The sequence below is a fragment of the Heterocephalus glaber genome, unplaced genomic scaffold, assembly GCF_053883595.1.
Source record: "Heterocephalus glaber isolate CG9 unplaced genomic scaffold, H.glaber_assembly_v1.0 deba00000676, whole genome shotgun sequence".
In the NCBI taxonomy this organism is placed as follows: Eukaryota; Metazoa; Chordata; class Mammalia; order Rodentia; family Bathyergidae; genus Heterocephalus; species Heterocephalus glaber.
In genome coordinates this window covers 8,895,028-8,912,606 of record NW_028258156.1, presented here as the reverse complement: position 1 = coordinate 8,912,606, position 17,579 = coordinate 8,895,028, and the positions used below count along the sequence as shown (strand labels likewise).

At 34.8% G+C, this 17,579-nt stretch overlaps 1 protein-coding gene and 1 pseudogene across 2 annotated transcripts in view; both read left to right on the top strand.

Annotated features, from left to right (window-relative positions):
• Positions 1–8,574, top strand: part of Sp4 (Sp4 transcription factor) — a 65,472-nt gene extending 56,898 nt beyond the window's left edge. For both annotated transcript variants that reach the window (XM_087206676.1, XM_087206675.1), the window contains exon 6: positions 5,159–8,574. In XM_087206676.1, coding sequence (XP_087062802.1) covers positions 5,159–5,406 — 248 coding nt within the window. In that variant the 3' untranslated portion in view covers positions 5,407–8,574. The remainder of the gene's footprint in view (positions 1–5,158) is intronic.
• A 1,021-nt stretch (positions 8,575–9,595) lies between these two features.
• On the top strand, positions 9,596–16,322 carry LOC147829248 (plasma membrane calcium-transporting ATPase 1 pseudogene; annotated as a pseudogene).
• Positions 16,323–17,579: the final 1,257 nt, after the last annotated feature.

Here is a 17,579-nt window from a genome sequence, read left to right as displayed (position 1 = left end):
AAAAATATTAAAGCATCTCTTAAAACCATGGTTCATGGACAGAGATAAACATGATTGAAATAAATGGAAAATCAGGAGTATTCAGCAAAGAAATTGAAACTATAAAAATCAGCTAAATGGGCCAGGCGTGGTGGCACATGCCTATAATCTCAGCACTCGAGAGGCTGAGGCAGAAGGATCACTGCTAATTTGAGGCCGGCCTGAGCTACACAGTCAGTTCAAGGCCAGACTGAACCAGATAGTGAGACCCTGTTTCAACAAACAAAAATCTAAATGTAAAAAAATATAATCAAAGTAAAATTTTCATCAGAACTCATAAGCCAGAAGAATGTATCACTGAGTTTAAAGATAGAGCGCTAGAAATTAAAAGGTCTGAAAAAGAGAGAAAAAAGATTGCAGGCAGAAAATGAACTGGACTTTAGGAACGTGTGGGATACAAATGAAAGATCTAATGTGTCATTGGTCTTCTAGAAGGAAAGGAAAAAGAGATGTAGGAAAAACTGTGAAGATATCAATGGCTGAGATTTAAAAATAATAGCTATAAAATATACAATATTTCCCATATAGGTATAAGTTATAGATTCAGGAAAATCACTGAATATCAAACAGGAACTAAAGAAAACTATGCTCAGATATATCTCATAATCTGTTAAAAACAAAAGAAAAAGAAAAAACTCTTGAAAGGAGCCAAAAGAAAATGAAACCTATTGAGAGACAAAAATTTGAACTATCAAAGATCTTTCCTTAGAAACTGTGGAGGCCAGAAAAAGGAAAGAAAAAACTCTTAGCTCAACATGTTATATCCAGTGAAAATATCCTGAGTAACAAAAGCAAAATAAAGGTGTTTTTGAATGAAAGAAGACTTAGAAAAAGAAATGCCAAGGAAATTCTTCATGCTAAAAATAAATCTTACTAGAGTGAGACTTGAAGGGAGAGCAAACAATAAAAAACTTTAAAATAAAAATTAATTCCAATATATTGGCCTTATAAATTATTATAGAATGTATTCTATGAATTAAATTAGAATATTAAACAATAATTCAAGGAGAAAGAGGAAACAATGGAAAACATAATAAGATGATACATTTAACTAGTCCAATCAATAATTATATCAAATATAAATGGTCTAATCATACTTAATAAAAGGGAGCAAATGTCAGATGGCATTTCTTTTCCAAAGAGCTGGCTATATACCATAAACATAAAAACTTACTTTAAATTGTATTCCAGCAGAACATGTATTTGAGGACTACATGGAATATTCATAAAGGAAGACAGTATTCTGAGCTTTGAAACACCTGAACAAATTTAAAAGAATTTTAAAACCATACAAAGCATGTTCTCACATCGTAGTAATATTAAACTAGAAATCAAGCTTAACAAAAATAACTAGAAACTTCTAAACACTTGGAAATTAAGCAGCATATTTCTGAATCCCTGGGTCAGGAGGAAATTTCAAGGGAAATTAGAAAATATTTTTAACAGAAAATAAAAATATTGTAAAACAATATGATGTATGTAAATTGTGCAATGCTTCGAGTGAATTTGGTGAGTGAGTGTTTGAGACAGGATCTTGCTTTGTAGTTCAGGCTGGCCTTGAACTCACTATGTAACCCAGGCCAGCCTGGAACTTGCTGGGATCCTCCTGCCTCAGCCTCCTGAGTGCTGGGATTACAGGTGTGTGGTACCATGCCCAGCAAGGTTGACTTTTAACATTAAATCCTTTTCTGGTTAAAAAAAAAGAAAGATCTTTAGTCCATAATCTAGTAAGCTTTCACATTAGGAAGTTAGAAAATGAAAAGCAGTTAAATCTAAAACAAGAAACTAGGAAATAATTGAAAATAAAACAATGGAGAAAATCATTGAAACCAAATCTGGTTTGCTGAAAGGGTAAAACTGCTAAGTCCTCCTGCCAGACTGACCAAGAAAATTTACCAATATCACCAAAGACCATGTAGACATTAAATGGGTAATAAAGGAATGCTGTGTACAGTCTTCTCCCTAAGTGTGTGAACCAACTCCTTAAAAAACTACCAATAGCTCACGAAGAAATAGATAACATAAATAGCTCTGTATATTTTGAATAAATTGGGTTTAATGTTTAAAATTTTCAACAAAGAAAACTCGGGTTAAGGGTTTTCATTTGTTAAATTATACCATTTAAGGAAGAAATAATATCAGTTATGCACAGCCTCTTTCTCAAAATTAAGAGGGAACACTTTTCAGCCTTACATCATCATAAAAAGCAGACAAAGACATTACTGGGGATACAGAAAAATGCTGTAGACTAATATCATAAGTTTAGGGCTAACATTCTCAACAAAGGATTAGCAAACCAAGTCAAGCAGTATATGAAAAGCCTCATGCAACAGAACTAAGTAGAGTTTATTCTAGGAATGAAAGGCTGTTTGAACAATTGAAAATTACTCAAGCAATATAATTCACCATGTTAATATGTGAGAAAAATATGTGATCATTTAAATACACGGTAAATATTTGGCAAAAGTGTGCATCCATTTTTATAAAAATGTTCAGCAGAGTTGAAGAGAACATCACAAATTTAGCAGCTTAAAATATTTTACAAACCTTTAACATTATCTCATGGTTCATTAGATCAGAAGTCCTGTGGGTCAGCCAAAGTATACTGCTTATTGTCTCACTGAGTGAAATCAAGGTATCAACAGGGCTGCATTCCTCCTTGCAGGCTGTTAGGAAGAATCTGCTTCCAAATTCATTCACACCATCAGTTAAACTCAGCTATTGTAGGACTTGGGTCCCTGCTCCTTGGTGGCTGTCACCTAGGGGCCATTGTTCTTGGAGCCTGCTCATGTTCTCGTCAGACTTGCCATGTGACCTGCAGCAACTCAGGTCAGGGCCCTCTCACATGTTTAACCTCTTTGACGTCAGCTAAAAGAAGCTGTCTGCTTTGGACAGCTCATGTGATTAGATTGGGCCCACCTCGATCAAAATAATTTTCCTGTGTTAATTCTCCATGACCTTAACCATGTAACATGCTCACAACTTCCAGGGGTTGGAACATGGACAATTTTGTCAGGACATTCCACTTACCACTGTAAAAAATACCAATAGTTTTGATAACTAAATGCATTAATTATAAAAAATATTTAGGTATTTTGAAGTTATTAAAAAGATAACGTAGTCAGCGTAAGCACTCTACATCTTTGAGGTAAAGTATACTGATAATTATCTAACAACAGAAAACACAACTTTGCTGTAGAAAAGGATAATGAACTGAAATGTGTAATTCCTCTAATAAAAGTGTAATTGTATGACATAATTTGCATATCTGAGATTCTTGCCAGCTTTTGTTGCTGGAAATTAATTAAATACCCAATATTAAGTAGACTAAGAAGTCCACACATGAACCATGTCACTATTAGTTCCTATTCATCTTGTGGTTTATTACTGAGTAGCTGGGGACTAGAATTTCTTCATTTCTTAATTGAAATTTACCACTCTACAGTACATGGTTGCATTAACTGTCTCAAGAAAATGGAGACTCCTTAAGGTCACAGACTCTTACTTGTTTTTTTTTCATATCACCAGTATCTGGCACACTGTACATATTCTATAGGTGTTGGTCAAAAAACAACTGAGCTTATGAAAATCCCATAATAATTTGTTGAGGCCACTATATTTTGGTTGATCTCCAGCTGAGTACTTACAAAATGATCTGTGTATTTTAAGTCATCACCATCTGATTTGATAAATCACACCTTTTATTGCTATAAAATAAAGCAGTGTCTAGTTGCAGTCTGGCAGTGTAGCATAAAGAGCCCAGACTATAAATCAGGTGCCTTGAATCTTTCCCTAATATTAATAAGTTGTCTGATTCTCAAGCAAATAAAAGGGGAAAACCTTACTTGGACAAACTTGACTTTATAAATTTTCTCTTGGTACATCAAAAGCGTGGCTAAGAAATCGGCCAAACTGAATTTTCTTATTCAGGTTTCACTGTCAAACTGGAAAAAACATCATTTCATCCCCATAAGCAAAAATTTTAGAAGGAAATGCCAAATCTACAATACTTACCCATTTGAACCTAAGGATGTGTCAGTTAACCAAATTTTCATGCACCCCATCAATTTTACACAAAAATAAAATGGCTCTTTTTCTTTTTTAGTTGACATATACAGAGTTCACAAAAAAATGTATGCACACTTTAGGAAAAGAAAAAGTTGTATAAATATTTTAATACTAAATTTTGAGACATCGTGAGATTAATACAAGTTACTTTGTCCTCTTCAATTACAAGTGGTACTCCAATGGCCATTAGCTTCCAGGTATTTATTAGTACAGTGAGCTGCCACTTGGGCAATGTTGGCCATTGAGATCGCTACACATGCATTTTTAGTTTCTCTAAGGGCCGGCAGTGTGGTAGGTTTTCTGCAATATATGACATCCTCTAGGGTCCCCCGTATGAGGGTAATACCATCTGTTGAAAAACATCATACTATTTTGTCTTTTCCTGAAGGGTATATACTTTTTTTTGCAGACTGTATTTTTTATTGCAAAGCATAGTAGTTCCACTAGCACTATCTTTTATTTTGAAGAGGGTATATTTATGGATTATTTTATATAGCAGAAAATAATGGTATTAGTCTGTGAAACCTAAAAACTTAATTTGAAAAGTGGTATGTTCCTGCCTCTCATTATTTTTGCCTTGTAAAAAATACATTACACCATTAAATTCTTCATTAAAACAGTTTGAAGATATTTCATACCTCTAGGGATTAAAACTGAAACCCAAGGAGCAGCTTTAAAGAACAGACACAAGGCTTGAACATTATGTATTGTCACACCTGATAGAGATTTTTAAGATCATATATTAGGAGCCATCTTATTTTGTGGGCAGAGAAACTGAGGCCTACAACAGTTATTTTACTTGCTCAAGCTTTTATTTCCAGTTCAAAGAAGTCAGTCTTTAAGTTCCATCTTGTATTCTCATTCATGGTTTATCTCCTGTCCTGGTTTATCTGATAGCATTTTTAATAAAGAAGAAAAAATATTATGTATATGATCAAACTATAGAAAAATTTCTACCATGCAAAAAGTACAGCATGACCAGAAAATAAATATTAAAAATTATAATTTTATTTAAATAGAATGTATATACATTCATCTGTTTTTCTTATAGGTGAAAAGAGATTTGAATGCCCTGAATGTTCTAAAAGGTTTATGCGAAGTGATCATCTTTCCAAACATGTCAAAACACACCAGAATAAGAAAGGAGGTGGGACAGCTCTTGCCATTGTTACCTCGGGAGAACTGGACTCATCTGTTACAGAGGTGCTTGGCTCCCCAAGAATTGTCACCGTTGCAGCCATTTCTCAAGATTCGAATCCAGCAACTCCCAGTGTTTCAACCAACATGGAAGAATTCTGAAAAGCTATTTATAACAGAGACCTCTAGTGCTGCACTTAAGTTTACACACCTTTGAAAATCTGGAAATGGGCTGGTCAAGTGGATTAAGGAGTAGGAAATCATGATTTTATTCTTGGCTTCTTTTAAGTATTCCAGGGTTTTGGTTCAACACCTTAAGTGTTGAAATTTTTAAAAATACAAAAAGCAAACTGATATACTGGAAACAGATAGAAAAGTATTTCCTTCATGTTATAAATTATAGTTATTTGGAAATATATCACATAACCTTTATACAGAATCCTCCCCTCCTTAACATTATGTATTAATGTGTTTAAAAAGACAGACCTCAGTAATTTGCAGGCTGGACCTTAATTGGACTTATTTTCTTTGAAAGTACTTTGTTACAAATTCAGTCAGTAATTACATATATTTCCTTTTCTCTATAGCACAGAAAACTGTTATCTGAAGATAGGAATACTACTATATTTCCTCAGCTTGATTTTTAGAAAATCAACTCAAAATAGTTTTGGCCGTCTTTTCTAAATGTTAGAAATTCGTCAAAAGTTAAATTAGGTAAGTTCCGACACAGTAATCTGAGATACACCTCAGATCTTTATTACCACTACATTATAGTAGTGTGTATTCAGACAATCAGTGAAATCCAATTACTTTCTCCATTTTGGAGACACAAGAGGAACTTAGAGCTAAATCTTAGGTTAAATTGTTAGATTGAAAACTTAGGAAAATGGTAGGGGGAAAAATGGTTAAAACAGAACACATAATAGCTTCAGAAAGTAAAGTGAAGCAACTTAACATGCAGTCTTTTAAAGTTAGGACTGATTATATTCCTAACCCTAGGTTGAACCACAATATTTCATTTTAAATGTTTATATTGGAAATATTTGCATAGATAATAAATCATTTTGTAGTTTCATATTCTGTAAATATGAGTTATGTTGACAATGTGCAGAATTCTTTATGCTTTGACTTGATAGCCAAAGAAAGAATTATCACACTTTTTCAAGGCCAGCAGAAAATTATATTTTAACTGTATTATAATTTTTGCTTTCCTTTACTAAAAATTGGCCAACCCCATTTTATTTCTAGTATTGTTAGAATGTTAATTAGGAATTTATATCTTTATGGTATATCAGTAACTTAATTTTCCCTAAACATCTAGGCGGCCTAACAAATGTATAATAGATATGATATTATGAAGTAAAAATTATTTTTGAAAAGTCAGAATACTTTTCAAATAGTGACTAAAGATAAAACAAAGATATATTTCATTGTTCATGAAAGGGTCTTATAGAAAATGATTTTATTAGGAAAGATGGCCAAAAGTTTCATATGATAAAAATTGGATTATTCTAATAGCTTAAACAGTAAAAGTCTTCATTTTTAGTAAGTATTTACATGGAATCGTAAAATGAAATCAACAATTTGAAAACTAAAGTTTTTACCTGCTTGGTTTATTAACATCATTGGTTTGGGAACTGTTTGAAAATAGGTCCATGTTTTCTTACGCATTCTCTGTTATTTCAGGAAAAGTACTAATGTGAATTCTCTTCCAAAATTGTGATGTTTCTTATATTTTTGATGAAGGATAAATACTGTAATGATCACTGTTTACACTATGTACACTTTAGGCCAGCCCTTTGTAGCGTTATATAAAACTGAAGGTCTTTTGTGCTTTCAGTTTGTATAAAAAAGCTTTGAGATTAAAGGAAAAAAATTTTTACACTGTGGTTATAAATTTCAAGTTTCTTAAAGCTTTTGTAGACTTGTAACAAAGTCTTTAAATTTTCGTTGGATTTTGTAAATTGTTTTGTATATTTTATTTAATGTACTCTTTAACAACTGATGTATCTGGCTTTAAAACATCAGAATTAGTTTGTTGTTTGGTTTGGTACAGAGGAGCATTTGGTAGTGTTAATTTTAATTTTGTTACATAGGAGCTGAAACATCAAATATATATTTTATCATTATGCTACACAATCAGTGCTATAAATTTTTTTATGCAAAGAAACTTTCTTAATGTTTTAATCATGTTTCCTCCAAGTGACGCTTTTTGTTTTTAATACCAAGTATGAGCATTCTGCATCATTATTCCCTGAACTAGTTTTAATGAAAATCCATGTATGTTCATCAGAAATAGAAGTTATTTTTTAATCAACAATGAGGCCTATTATAAATTTATCAAACTGAATCTGGATAGCTTTATGGCATATAAAATATATTAATTTGTGTTAGTAGGTGTACATTTCACCACTGAAATTAGAAATATTTTGACAGTCTGTTCTGCATACCATTCTGAATCCACTTTTCTGTCTTACAAGAATCGTAAATTTCACTGTCCTTTATTTGACTCAGTGGGATATAGCTGTTATAAGTAATAGGGCACAGATGTGCAGTAGAGTCTTGTTTAATGGCATTTCACTGTTCATTCCCTTTGCCACCATTATAAAACTTTTCTTTTTTGTAATTATCAGTGCAAAGCTATGTATTTATCATGGTAGAACTCCAGTGTTAGAATAGTTTTTTCTTACAGTATACTTTCTTTGGTTAGGTTTGTGTATGTGTTGCTGATTACATTAGAACTTGATGTTGTCATTATTTATCACACTCTCATGAGAGCAGTAATAAAAGTGTGTAATCTAGGAGAAAAAGTTAATTTGTCAAACTTAGAGAAGCATGATGTTTAGGTCCTATTTTTCAATTTTATAACTGTTTTATTGCAACAATATTTGTATTTAAGTCTCCATTTTAATGCCTTGTGATGTTTTTTTATGCATGTCACTAAGTTGTCATCCCACATAAATTGATGTGCAGCATAGGGTATTAAATCTACATAATGATTTTAAAACAGAAATAGTTGATGGTAAAATGTAAATGTTTTGCAAAAATTCCTTATAAAAAGTTTCGTAGTAACATTTCACTTGTAAATTTTTTGTAAAAAACAACAAAAAAAAGAAAATGAAAAAAAAGAATCCAGAAAAAACCTGTTTCCCATATCCTAGAATTTAGACAGTTATTCTGCCAGCAATGCCTCTGGGGCTGTAATTGACATTTTTACAGTGCTGATTTGTATAAAATTTGTTTTTTGTGGATTTGGAAATAAAATCATGTACAAGTTGTTGCCTGCAATAACAATTGCAAGTAACCTATTAAAAATTCCCTTGAGTTTAACACGTTTCATTTAATTATGTAAACTATAAAGCAGCAATAAATTGTTTGAACTATCAACCTTCTTATCACGATGAACACTGGAAAGTTTTAAATGCTTCTCACTAGGAAATGTATTGGCAACCCTTCATAATTCTCATATTAAGATCTGGTCACCATTTCTCTGAACATACTGCCAAAGAATACCAATTCAAATTGCATGTTAATTTGTAGCCATTGCTCTAGACTTTTATGGAAATTAAAATTTGATTCAGAGACACTTTTCACTAAAATATTTTTAAGCAATAAATTTGGGAAATTGTAGGAAGATCTGAAAACGAAAAACACTAAAATACTATTTAAGCTCACAGAAATACTATAGCACTATAGGCCACATAGATGCCACAACATCTATAAGCAAAAACTCTCATCCTCCCGGGAGAGCCCTACAAATCTCATGAAGAACTTTACTGACATAATGCATACATTATATGTAATGGCTTCTGTGAAACACATTTGGAGGGTAGGGGTGAGCTGGTGGGGGATTAGGCAGAAAAGGAAGTAAGCTGCCTCATAGGCAGAAGTCTCCAAAGGGTCAAAAATCTGTCGTAAGGAGGGGCTGTGTTGTACATGAGTGGATTTTGCTTTTCCAGGATAGCCCCAAAGACGTGATTATATTACAGCTTCATATATATGTAATATATGTTAATATAAGTGAATCAAGGAACAGTAAATTGATAATTTCTCTGCTAAGTAAAGCAGGAATAAACTCATCAGAAGATTTTCTATTGCAAGTAGAGATGTATATACTTTAGTTACCTGAAAAATTTTAATTTGGAGCCATCAATACTATGAAAGAGGGAATAATGCATTTAGAAAACTAAGGCAATTTCATTGTTTATTTTTAATATGGAAACAGTTTAGTTTTTAAACAATTTCAGCCACATAAGACTAAGCAAAATGGAATAAATACACTTTATCCTGGATTGTTGACATTAAACCATTGTTACAATAAGAAAGCTGAAGCAGAGTTAATAACACTAGTATGGTATGGTTTAACCATGACATTGGTAAAGATGACCTAAAGATCGTGGAAAATAATTCTGAATACTTTGTTTTCATTTTAAAATCCAGAAGCTTAATTATAGGGGTGCAGAGACTTCAAGTGTCTGTAAGAAACGTCAAATACTTTATTCCTCAATGAATCTGAATAATATATTGTGGTGTTTACTGCCCAAGCAGTAACATCTGCTTACGCATAACCAACTTGTAATTGCGTAGCAGGATTTTTAAGGCATGTATTTCCATTCTCTTAAGATTTGCTGATTAGCATAAGCCTTGGACTCTGCTTCTCTTAGTAGCAGGTGGCAGTGAAATAATTTATTTTTGGATACCTGAGTGAGAGTAATCTCTAGTGAAAGAACCAAGGAAGGGAGAGAGGGAAGGAAGGGAAAAAAGCCTCAAGGCCTGTTTATAACGCAGAAAGTTGATCTCCATGGTGATAGCAAAGCATGGTGACTGACAGAGCTCAATAGGAGCCCTGAAGAGTCCAGGCTGGGTTCCTGATTCAGCCACTTAGTAGCCATACATCTGTGGGCAAATTATGTAATTTTGCTACATTTCCTTCATTTACAATATTGGGATGATTGATTCATCAGCCTATTAAGATTAATAACTGTATCAAGCACTTGACAATACTCAGTAGATAGATTTATTACATTTAATTATGACCCAAAAGTCAGGGGTTTATCTTAATCCATTCATGCTACTATAACAAAATGACATAAACTAGGTAGCTTACAAATAATAGAAATGTATTCCTCACCATTTTGAAGGCTAGAAAGCCCACGGTGAAGGTGCCAGCATAATCATTGGTGAGAGACTGTTCCTTGGTTCATGTATTTGCTGGACACACTTCTAGCTGTGTGCTCATGGGTGGATTAAGCAAAGCAGCTTTTTGGGGTCTCTTGTAAGGACACTAATCCCATTCATGGGGGCTCCACTTTCACTTAAGTTGCCAATCCTTAAATCACTTAAAGTTCCCAACTCCTATTGATAATTAGACTTCAACATAAGAATTTTAGGCAGATGTTGGATTTGCAGTTGGATATTCCTGGAACTGATGTAGCTAAAGAAGCATCTGATATTCTCTCACAGGTAACAACTTTACAAGCATTGTTAAAATAGTTTATGTGGGGACAAAATGTTTACGATAGCATCTCAAAATTTTTGGAGTTCCAACTTACTGTTAACGTCGTAGCTGTGAGTGTTGCTTCCACAGGGACTTGTATTACTCAAGAAACATCTTTTCTAGGATTCACCACTTAAAGCTGTGCAGATGCAGTGGGTGAGCCTCATAATGGACGCACTCGCTTCCCTGGCTCTGGCAACGGAACCACCCACTGAGTCTCTCTTGCTTTGGAAACCATATGGTAGAAATAAGCCTCTCATCTCACGCACAATGATGAGGATATTTTGGGTCATGCATTCTATCAACTCATTTTTACACTCATTTGCTGGAGAAAAGTTTTTGATATCGATAGTGGAAGAAATGCTCCTTTGCATGCTCCTCCTTCAGAACATTACACTATTGTTTTTAATACCTTTGTGCTGATGCAAATTTTCAGTGAAATAAATGCCCAGAAAATCCATGGTGAAAGAAATGTGTTTGAAGGAATCTTTAATAACACCATCTTCTGCTCAATTGTTTTAGTCACTTTTGTGGTACAGATGTGGTGCAGTTTGGTGGAAAGCCTCTCTGTTCAGAGCTTTCGGTAGAACAGCGACTATGGTCAGTATTCTTAGGAATGGGGACATTACCCTGGGGCCAGCTGTTTTCAACAATTCCAACTAGCTGTTTAAAATTCCTGAAAGAAGCTGGCCATGGAACACAAAAGGGAGGAAATACCTGAGGAAGAATTAGCAGAGGATGTTGAAGAGATAGATCATGCTGAAAGGGAGTTGTGGCATGGCCAGATCTTGTGGTTTAGAGGTCTGAACAGAATCCAAACTCAAGATTCAAGTGGTAAATGCATTTCATAGTTCTTTATATGAAGGGTTAGAAAAACCAGAATCAAGTTCAATTCACAACTTTATGACACGTCCTGAGTTTAAGATAGAAGAGTCACAGCCTCATATCCCCTCATTGATGATACTGATACAGAAGATGGTGCTCCTGCAAAATGTAAACTCCAGTCCTCACCTTCTCCCAACAAAAATAGCAATGCTGTTGACAGCAGAATTCACCTTAAGACAATAGAAATGACCAAGTCTGCTACTTCTTCATCCCCAGGAAGCCCAGGACATAGTTTTGAAACATCACTCTGATTGTAAGCTGAATGTTAACACACTAACTGCATTGTAAAGAAACAAATTGAAACAGTCTTTTCACACATTGTGACATACAAGATGGTATTCTTGTCTTTAGACTTCAACAGAAGATGCATTTGTACAAATGTAGATTTTTTTTTTTAAAGCAAAGCTTTCTGCCAGACTGAGGGTGCTTTTTGGGGTGTGGGAGATATGAACTAACAGATAAACAGTAACTCCGTGTAAGTGACCCATGGATCATCAGTAGTATCCAAGAATGGTCCTGAACAGTATATTAGGAGAGCTTTAGTTTGTCTCAGTCCTTGATGGGAGAGAGGGAGGAGTAAACCTGGGCGAGACACAGAGCCCTGGATCATTGAATTGATACTTTAATTTCTGCTGTTGGCTGTTAATTTGGTTTATTTATGTTTATAAATGGTAAAGATCTGTTTACGAAGGTTTGTAGATACTGTTTTTGTTCCTGTCATAGATGAGAAGCTCCCTTATAACTGATGCACAGAAATATTAGTCCTTCAAATACTGCTATATTTTCAGGGAAAAGGGGTGTTTCTATTGAAACTGTACTAAATTTTTGTCTACAATTTACCTTGTTAAATATTGTAGATAAGTTGCTAATACTAAAAGCCAATAGATAACATTAATGCTTTGTTTAAAAAAAAACATGAGCAGTGGTGTTCTAATGAAGTTATGGCATCTGTCCTGATTAGTTTGTTAAATATATTTTACTTAATGGTTATGAAACAACTTTAATTTTTTAAATTTTTGAAAACTTGCTAATAACCTTTGTTCAGAATTTAGTAGATTGTTTAATGCAGGACATCAGCCACATAATGAAAGATGCTTAAAATGCTTTTGTTATTTCAGGCAAATCAAATTAAATCAAACTATCAAAACTACAAGAAAACTTGAGTCCTTTTTGTTTTTCCCTGTTAGTTCAGTGATGTCTTGGTGAACTGTGAGTGAACTGTATTGATTTTTCTAATCCTTCAAGACCTTCATAGAGCATGAGGGCTGTTGGCATTTTGAAAAAGGTTAATAAGTAGAAGCATACATGTTTTATTTTTGTTTGTGAAACTTGTTTGTAAACAAAAATATGCCCTTCTATTAAATAAAAAACATACAAATTTTGGGAAATACAAACATCCAGAGCATAATAGGGGTCATGGAACAGTTTCTAACTGGACCAGTGCTTTGAAAAGGAGCAAAAATACTTTGAAAATTTAACTCTCAAAATCCTATCTTAAAAAGGAAGACTTTAGAAATTCCCATTTCAAGCATATACACTTCTCAAACTATCTGTGAGATAGAATACTGTACCTCAAAATTATATGCTAGCAGCCCGGGGATTTAGCTTAGTGGTTCTACTGCCTGCCTCGCAAGCACAAGGACCTGAGTTCGATCCCCGGTACCAAAAAAAAAAAAATTATATGATGGCAGTCTCTAGAATACCTCAATCCCCTTGCCTCACTGAAATAGACTGCAGAGCTGCTGGAGTGCATTAAGACTGCATTCACAGGTAGGAGTCAAGGTTCAGATACTATGGGCCCAAGTTAGATGAGCAGGCTTTAAGACAGCCAAGAAAGCAGATCTGGGAGCTAAACTAGTTAAAAGCAAAGTACAGGGAAGAGGAGGAAATTAAACGAGCAGTTGTCTCAAACACTGATTTGTCTTTGAATCATGCCTTGCTAGATAGTTGGCTTGATTCAGATTGTTATTTATTATCCTGCTGTGAAATGTGGTCTAATAAATATTTATGGTAGTATTATTTTTGAAATGTAGAAACCATAATAAAGATATCATCTGGTGGTAAAATTGTTCCTAGCTGGTATAATTTTATGCTGGGATTAAATACATCAGTAACTCATGATGCTCTGTAAAGAGCATCGTGGCTTCCAAGCATTTGGTCACTTTAACAAGTCTGGAAACCACTGCTGAGGAACATAAAGGCAAACAATAAGCTAACTGAAAATAATGATTTCAGTCCAGTTCAGTAATACTGTAAATGGTTAAAATTTAGTGAAGCATCCTTTTCTAATTATGGTTTATAAATCAGAATTAAAAGCTATTGTGATTTGGTATTGTAGTTGCTTTCTCTTATTTTCTTTATGTAGACAGAAAGATAACATTGTTAGAAAATTAAGCCATGTTGTGATGATCATATATTAGCACACTTAAATTTTTATTCTTATGGAGCAAATTATGACTAGAATAGGGTCTGAGGTCCTGTTGAAAGAACTTGAGTTCTTCTTTTGCTTTTTACTTGTTTACTTATTGGCTTTGTTTTTCAAAATATTATGAACATCAGTTTGTACTAAAATCTTATGTATGTCCAGTTATTCCATAGGTAGCTAGAAATTCTTTCATTGTTGTGTTCAATTTATAGTCTTTGACTTTAAAAGAAACAGGAGAAAACCTGGAAGAAAATTTTATAAAAACCATTTTGTAGATGTAGGTATTCAGTATTCTTAGGAAAAATGTTACTTTTTTAATAAAAAATATCTTAAATATTTATTTAGCCAGGCATGGTGGTGCACACCTGTAATCCCATCACTTGTGAGGTTCAAGCGGGAGGCCAGCCTGGATCAAATAGGTCAAAGCCAGCCTGAACTACAAAGTGAGACCTTGTCTCAAAAAAATTATTTAAACATTATGCTTATGTGAATCCATAATCTGACAATTCTCTAAAAAATCAGTGCTATGAGAGAAGACAGAAACCACCAGAGAATATACTCATATAAAATATTTGTCTTCAGGGCCGGGGATTTAGCTCAGTGGTTTCGCCACCTGCTGTGCAAGTGGAAGGACCTGAGTTCGATCCTCAGTACCAAAAAAAAAAAAATTTGTCTTCACCTTAAAAGTTTTGTTCTAATAGAAGTACTGATCAGATTTATGATTTAAGTATTTATTTCTCTCACTAACAAATACAGAAAATGTCCTTTAACTCTGGTATTATTCAGAATACTCCCTAAATAATTGTGCTCTTTTTAAATGTCAAATAACTGTCTTTTTTTTTTGTAGCTGAGCTATCACTAGACCTAAAATACAACCACTCTGTGAATCCACAAAACATTGCTTTGTTAAGAATCTATAACAACCGCCAGGGATGTAGCTCAGCAGCATGGCACCTGCCTGGCAAGCACAAAGTCCTGAGTTCAATCCCTGGTACCAAAAAAAAGAATCTACAACAACCAAATTTAAATATATTTAGATATCAAACTAATAGTTACCCTATTCTAATTTCCATTTACACTCCTTAAAAGAATATAAAAGTAGTTATTAGTTCTCATTATCATAGATACAAAGGTGCTGTGGACTGCCTGTCACCAAATATTTGTATGTTGGACCCAATCTTCACGGTGGTAGTAGAAGAGGTGCGGCCATTGGCGGGGATCAGGTCATGAGGGTGCCCTTGTAAAGAGGCCCAGAGAGCTAGCTATGCACTTCCATCCCGTGAGGGCAACAGAGAAAGGCACCATCTGTGAGCCATCACCAAATCTGCCAGAGCCTTCATCCTGGACTTCCCAACCTCAGGAACAGTGAGAAGTAAATGTCTGTGGTTTATAAGCCAGCTCCTTTATGGTGTTTTTGTTAGAGCAGTCCAAACAATGACAGAGTGACAGTCAAAAAAATATGGGACACAGCATCCAGGTATCAGAGGCATGCTGGATAAAAAGCAACTGGTTTGAGAGCAACTTCCCATTCTTCCCTCTCCTTCTCTTAGTTGTTGGATCCTGGGAAAGTCATGGGTGGTAGTAGGGGGATTGGGAATTAGAAGTGGTTATTACCTCCTGGTATGGCATTGTCTCAATATTTTAATACCCAGTGTGATTATGTGGGTGTCCCCATGGAATGTGGACCCTGGGCTGGCAGGGTTTGCTTTATGTCCCAAACTTTCAAAATGTTGGTAGAAAATTCCAGTGCCCAAACATCCATTTAATTGTTAAGATAATTATGAAAAAGCCCATGCAGTACATAGTATTTTGCTAAGATGTAAAGATCAAGGGAAAAATGCAAGTGGAAAAGTCATTTCACTTCAAGATAGGGCTGATTCAAGTTTCCATAAAACTCTGTAAAATGTCGCTTCATCGGATCATGATGCCTTAATTTTATTTTATTTATTTATTTTTTTTGGTCCCAGGGATCAAACTCGGTACCTTGCCCTTGCGAGCCAGGTGCAGAAACCACTGAGCTAAATCCCAGCCCATGATGCCTTAATTTTAGAAAGCAAAATTCAAGGAAATAGATTAATGATTGCACCTGGTTTGTTATGTCAATAAAGGTGATTGATTACTAAGCTTTCTTTTCAGTGATTTTAAAAGACCGGCTAAATGTATATATTGACTCTAAGACATAGAGGGTTATTTTATGTACCACTGGAAAAAAGCCCTGTAAATTATAACATGATACTTTAATATCACTTAAGAGTTTTCTTTTATACTTAAGAAGGAGCTGTTAGACTTTAGATAGTTTATCATATATTGTACATACATTAAAAATAAAAATAAAAGTTTCTATCAATGACTAACTGTTCAATCATGTTTTTCCCCCAGGTAGTTTTAAAACTACCACATTAATTCTTTGATACATTTCACTCCAATAGGTGGAGACTAATAATTTTCTTCCCTTTGAGTATGTACTGAACTTCTCCTGAATAAAGTGGATGTGACAGTGTAGGATATCAGAGACTCGGCCATACAGAGTCACTGTGGCTTCCATCTTCAGTGTTCTCTTGAATCTGTCACTTCAGGGGAGGCCGGCCACCATGTCATAACACTTCAGGAGGGCCCCTTGGTGAGGAACTGTCCCCTCTGGACAGCAGCAGTGTAAGTGAGCTTGGGGTGGACCTTCCAGCCCAGGCCAGTCTTTGGATGACTGCAGCTTCATGAGTGACCCTGATCCAGAGCACCCAACTATAAGTGGTACCCCAGACCTCCTGGTTGGTTGGTTCCGGGAGGTGTGATGACAACCAAAAACAGGTACCAGAACAGATTTGGTGAGTTTCAGAGAAGTGCCATGTCAACTGTAAACACCTCATAGATTCTCAACCAACAAAAACAGCTAATATTGCTTCAAGCTGCTGCATTTTAAAGGTAATTTGTTATGCAAAAATAGACAACTCATATACCATGAATCATCAGTCTCAAACCAGTGGCATCTTCTGTGCCATTAAAAGCATTGGTGATGCATCATTTCTTAAAAGGATAATCCTCTTTTTTATCTCCAGGACTTTTTCGTCCTCTGTCAATATTCAGTCCACAAATTGTGCTAGAGATGAAATAATAATAACAACTACAACAGATTGTTCTCCCAGCAGACCACGGATGGAAGACAGACTCCTAATTTGAAAGATACCAAAATGGGGAAGGGGAAAAGGGGAAATGTGCATCATTGAATTAGTGCAATACATTTTAAACACATTTATTATTTCCTTTCTGTTCCATTAACTCCCTTTCTTCTGTGAGTCTTTGATCTTGCCTATTTCAGGACAAAAGTCATGTTAACAGAGGTTATTGTATTTACATCCTCCGCTTTACATGGGACGTGAAAGGCTTGGCTGGTGGGGAAAAAATTGCTGGTGTGTTCACTGTAATATTTCCCAGCCCCAGCAGTCCTGCCACATACAGGGAGGAGTGAGTATCCTCTTTCTCCAAGCCTGAGATTGCTGCTGGTCCTTAGGAGAAGGGCTTGTTACTCGGGGA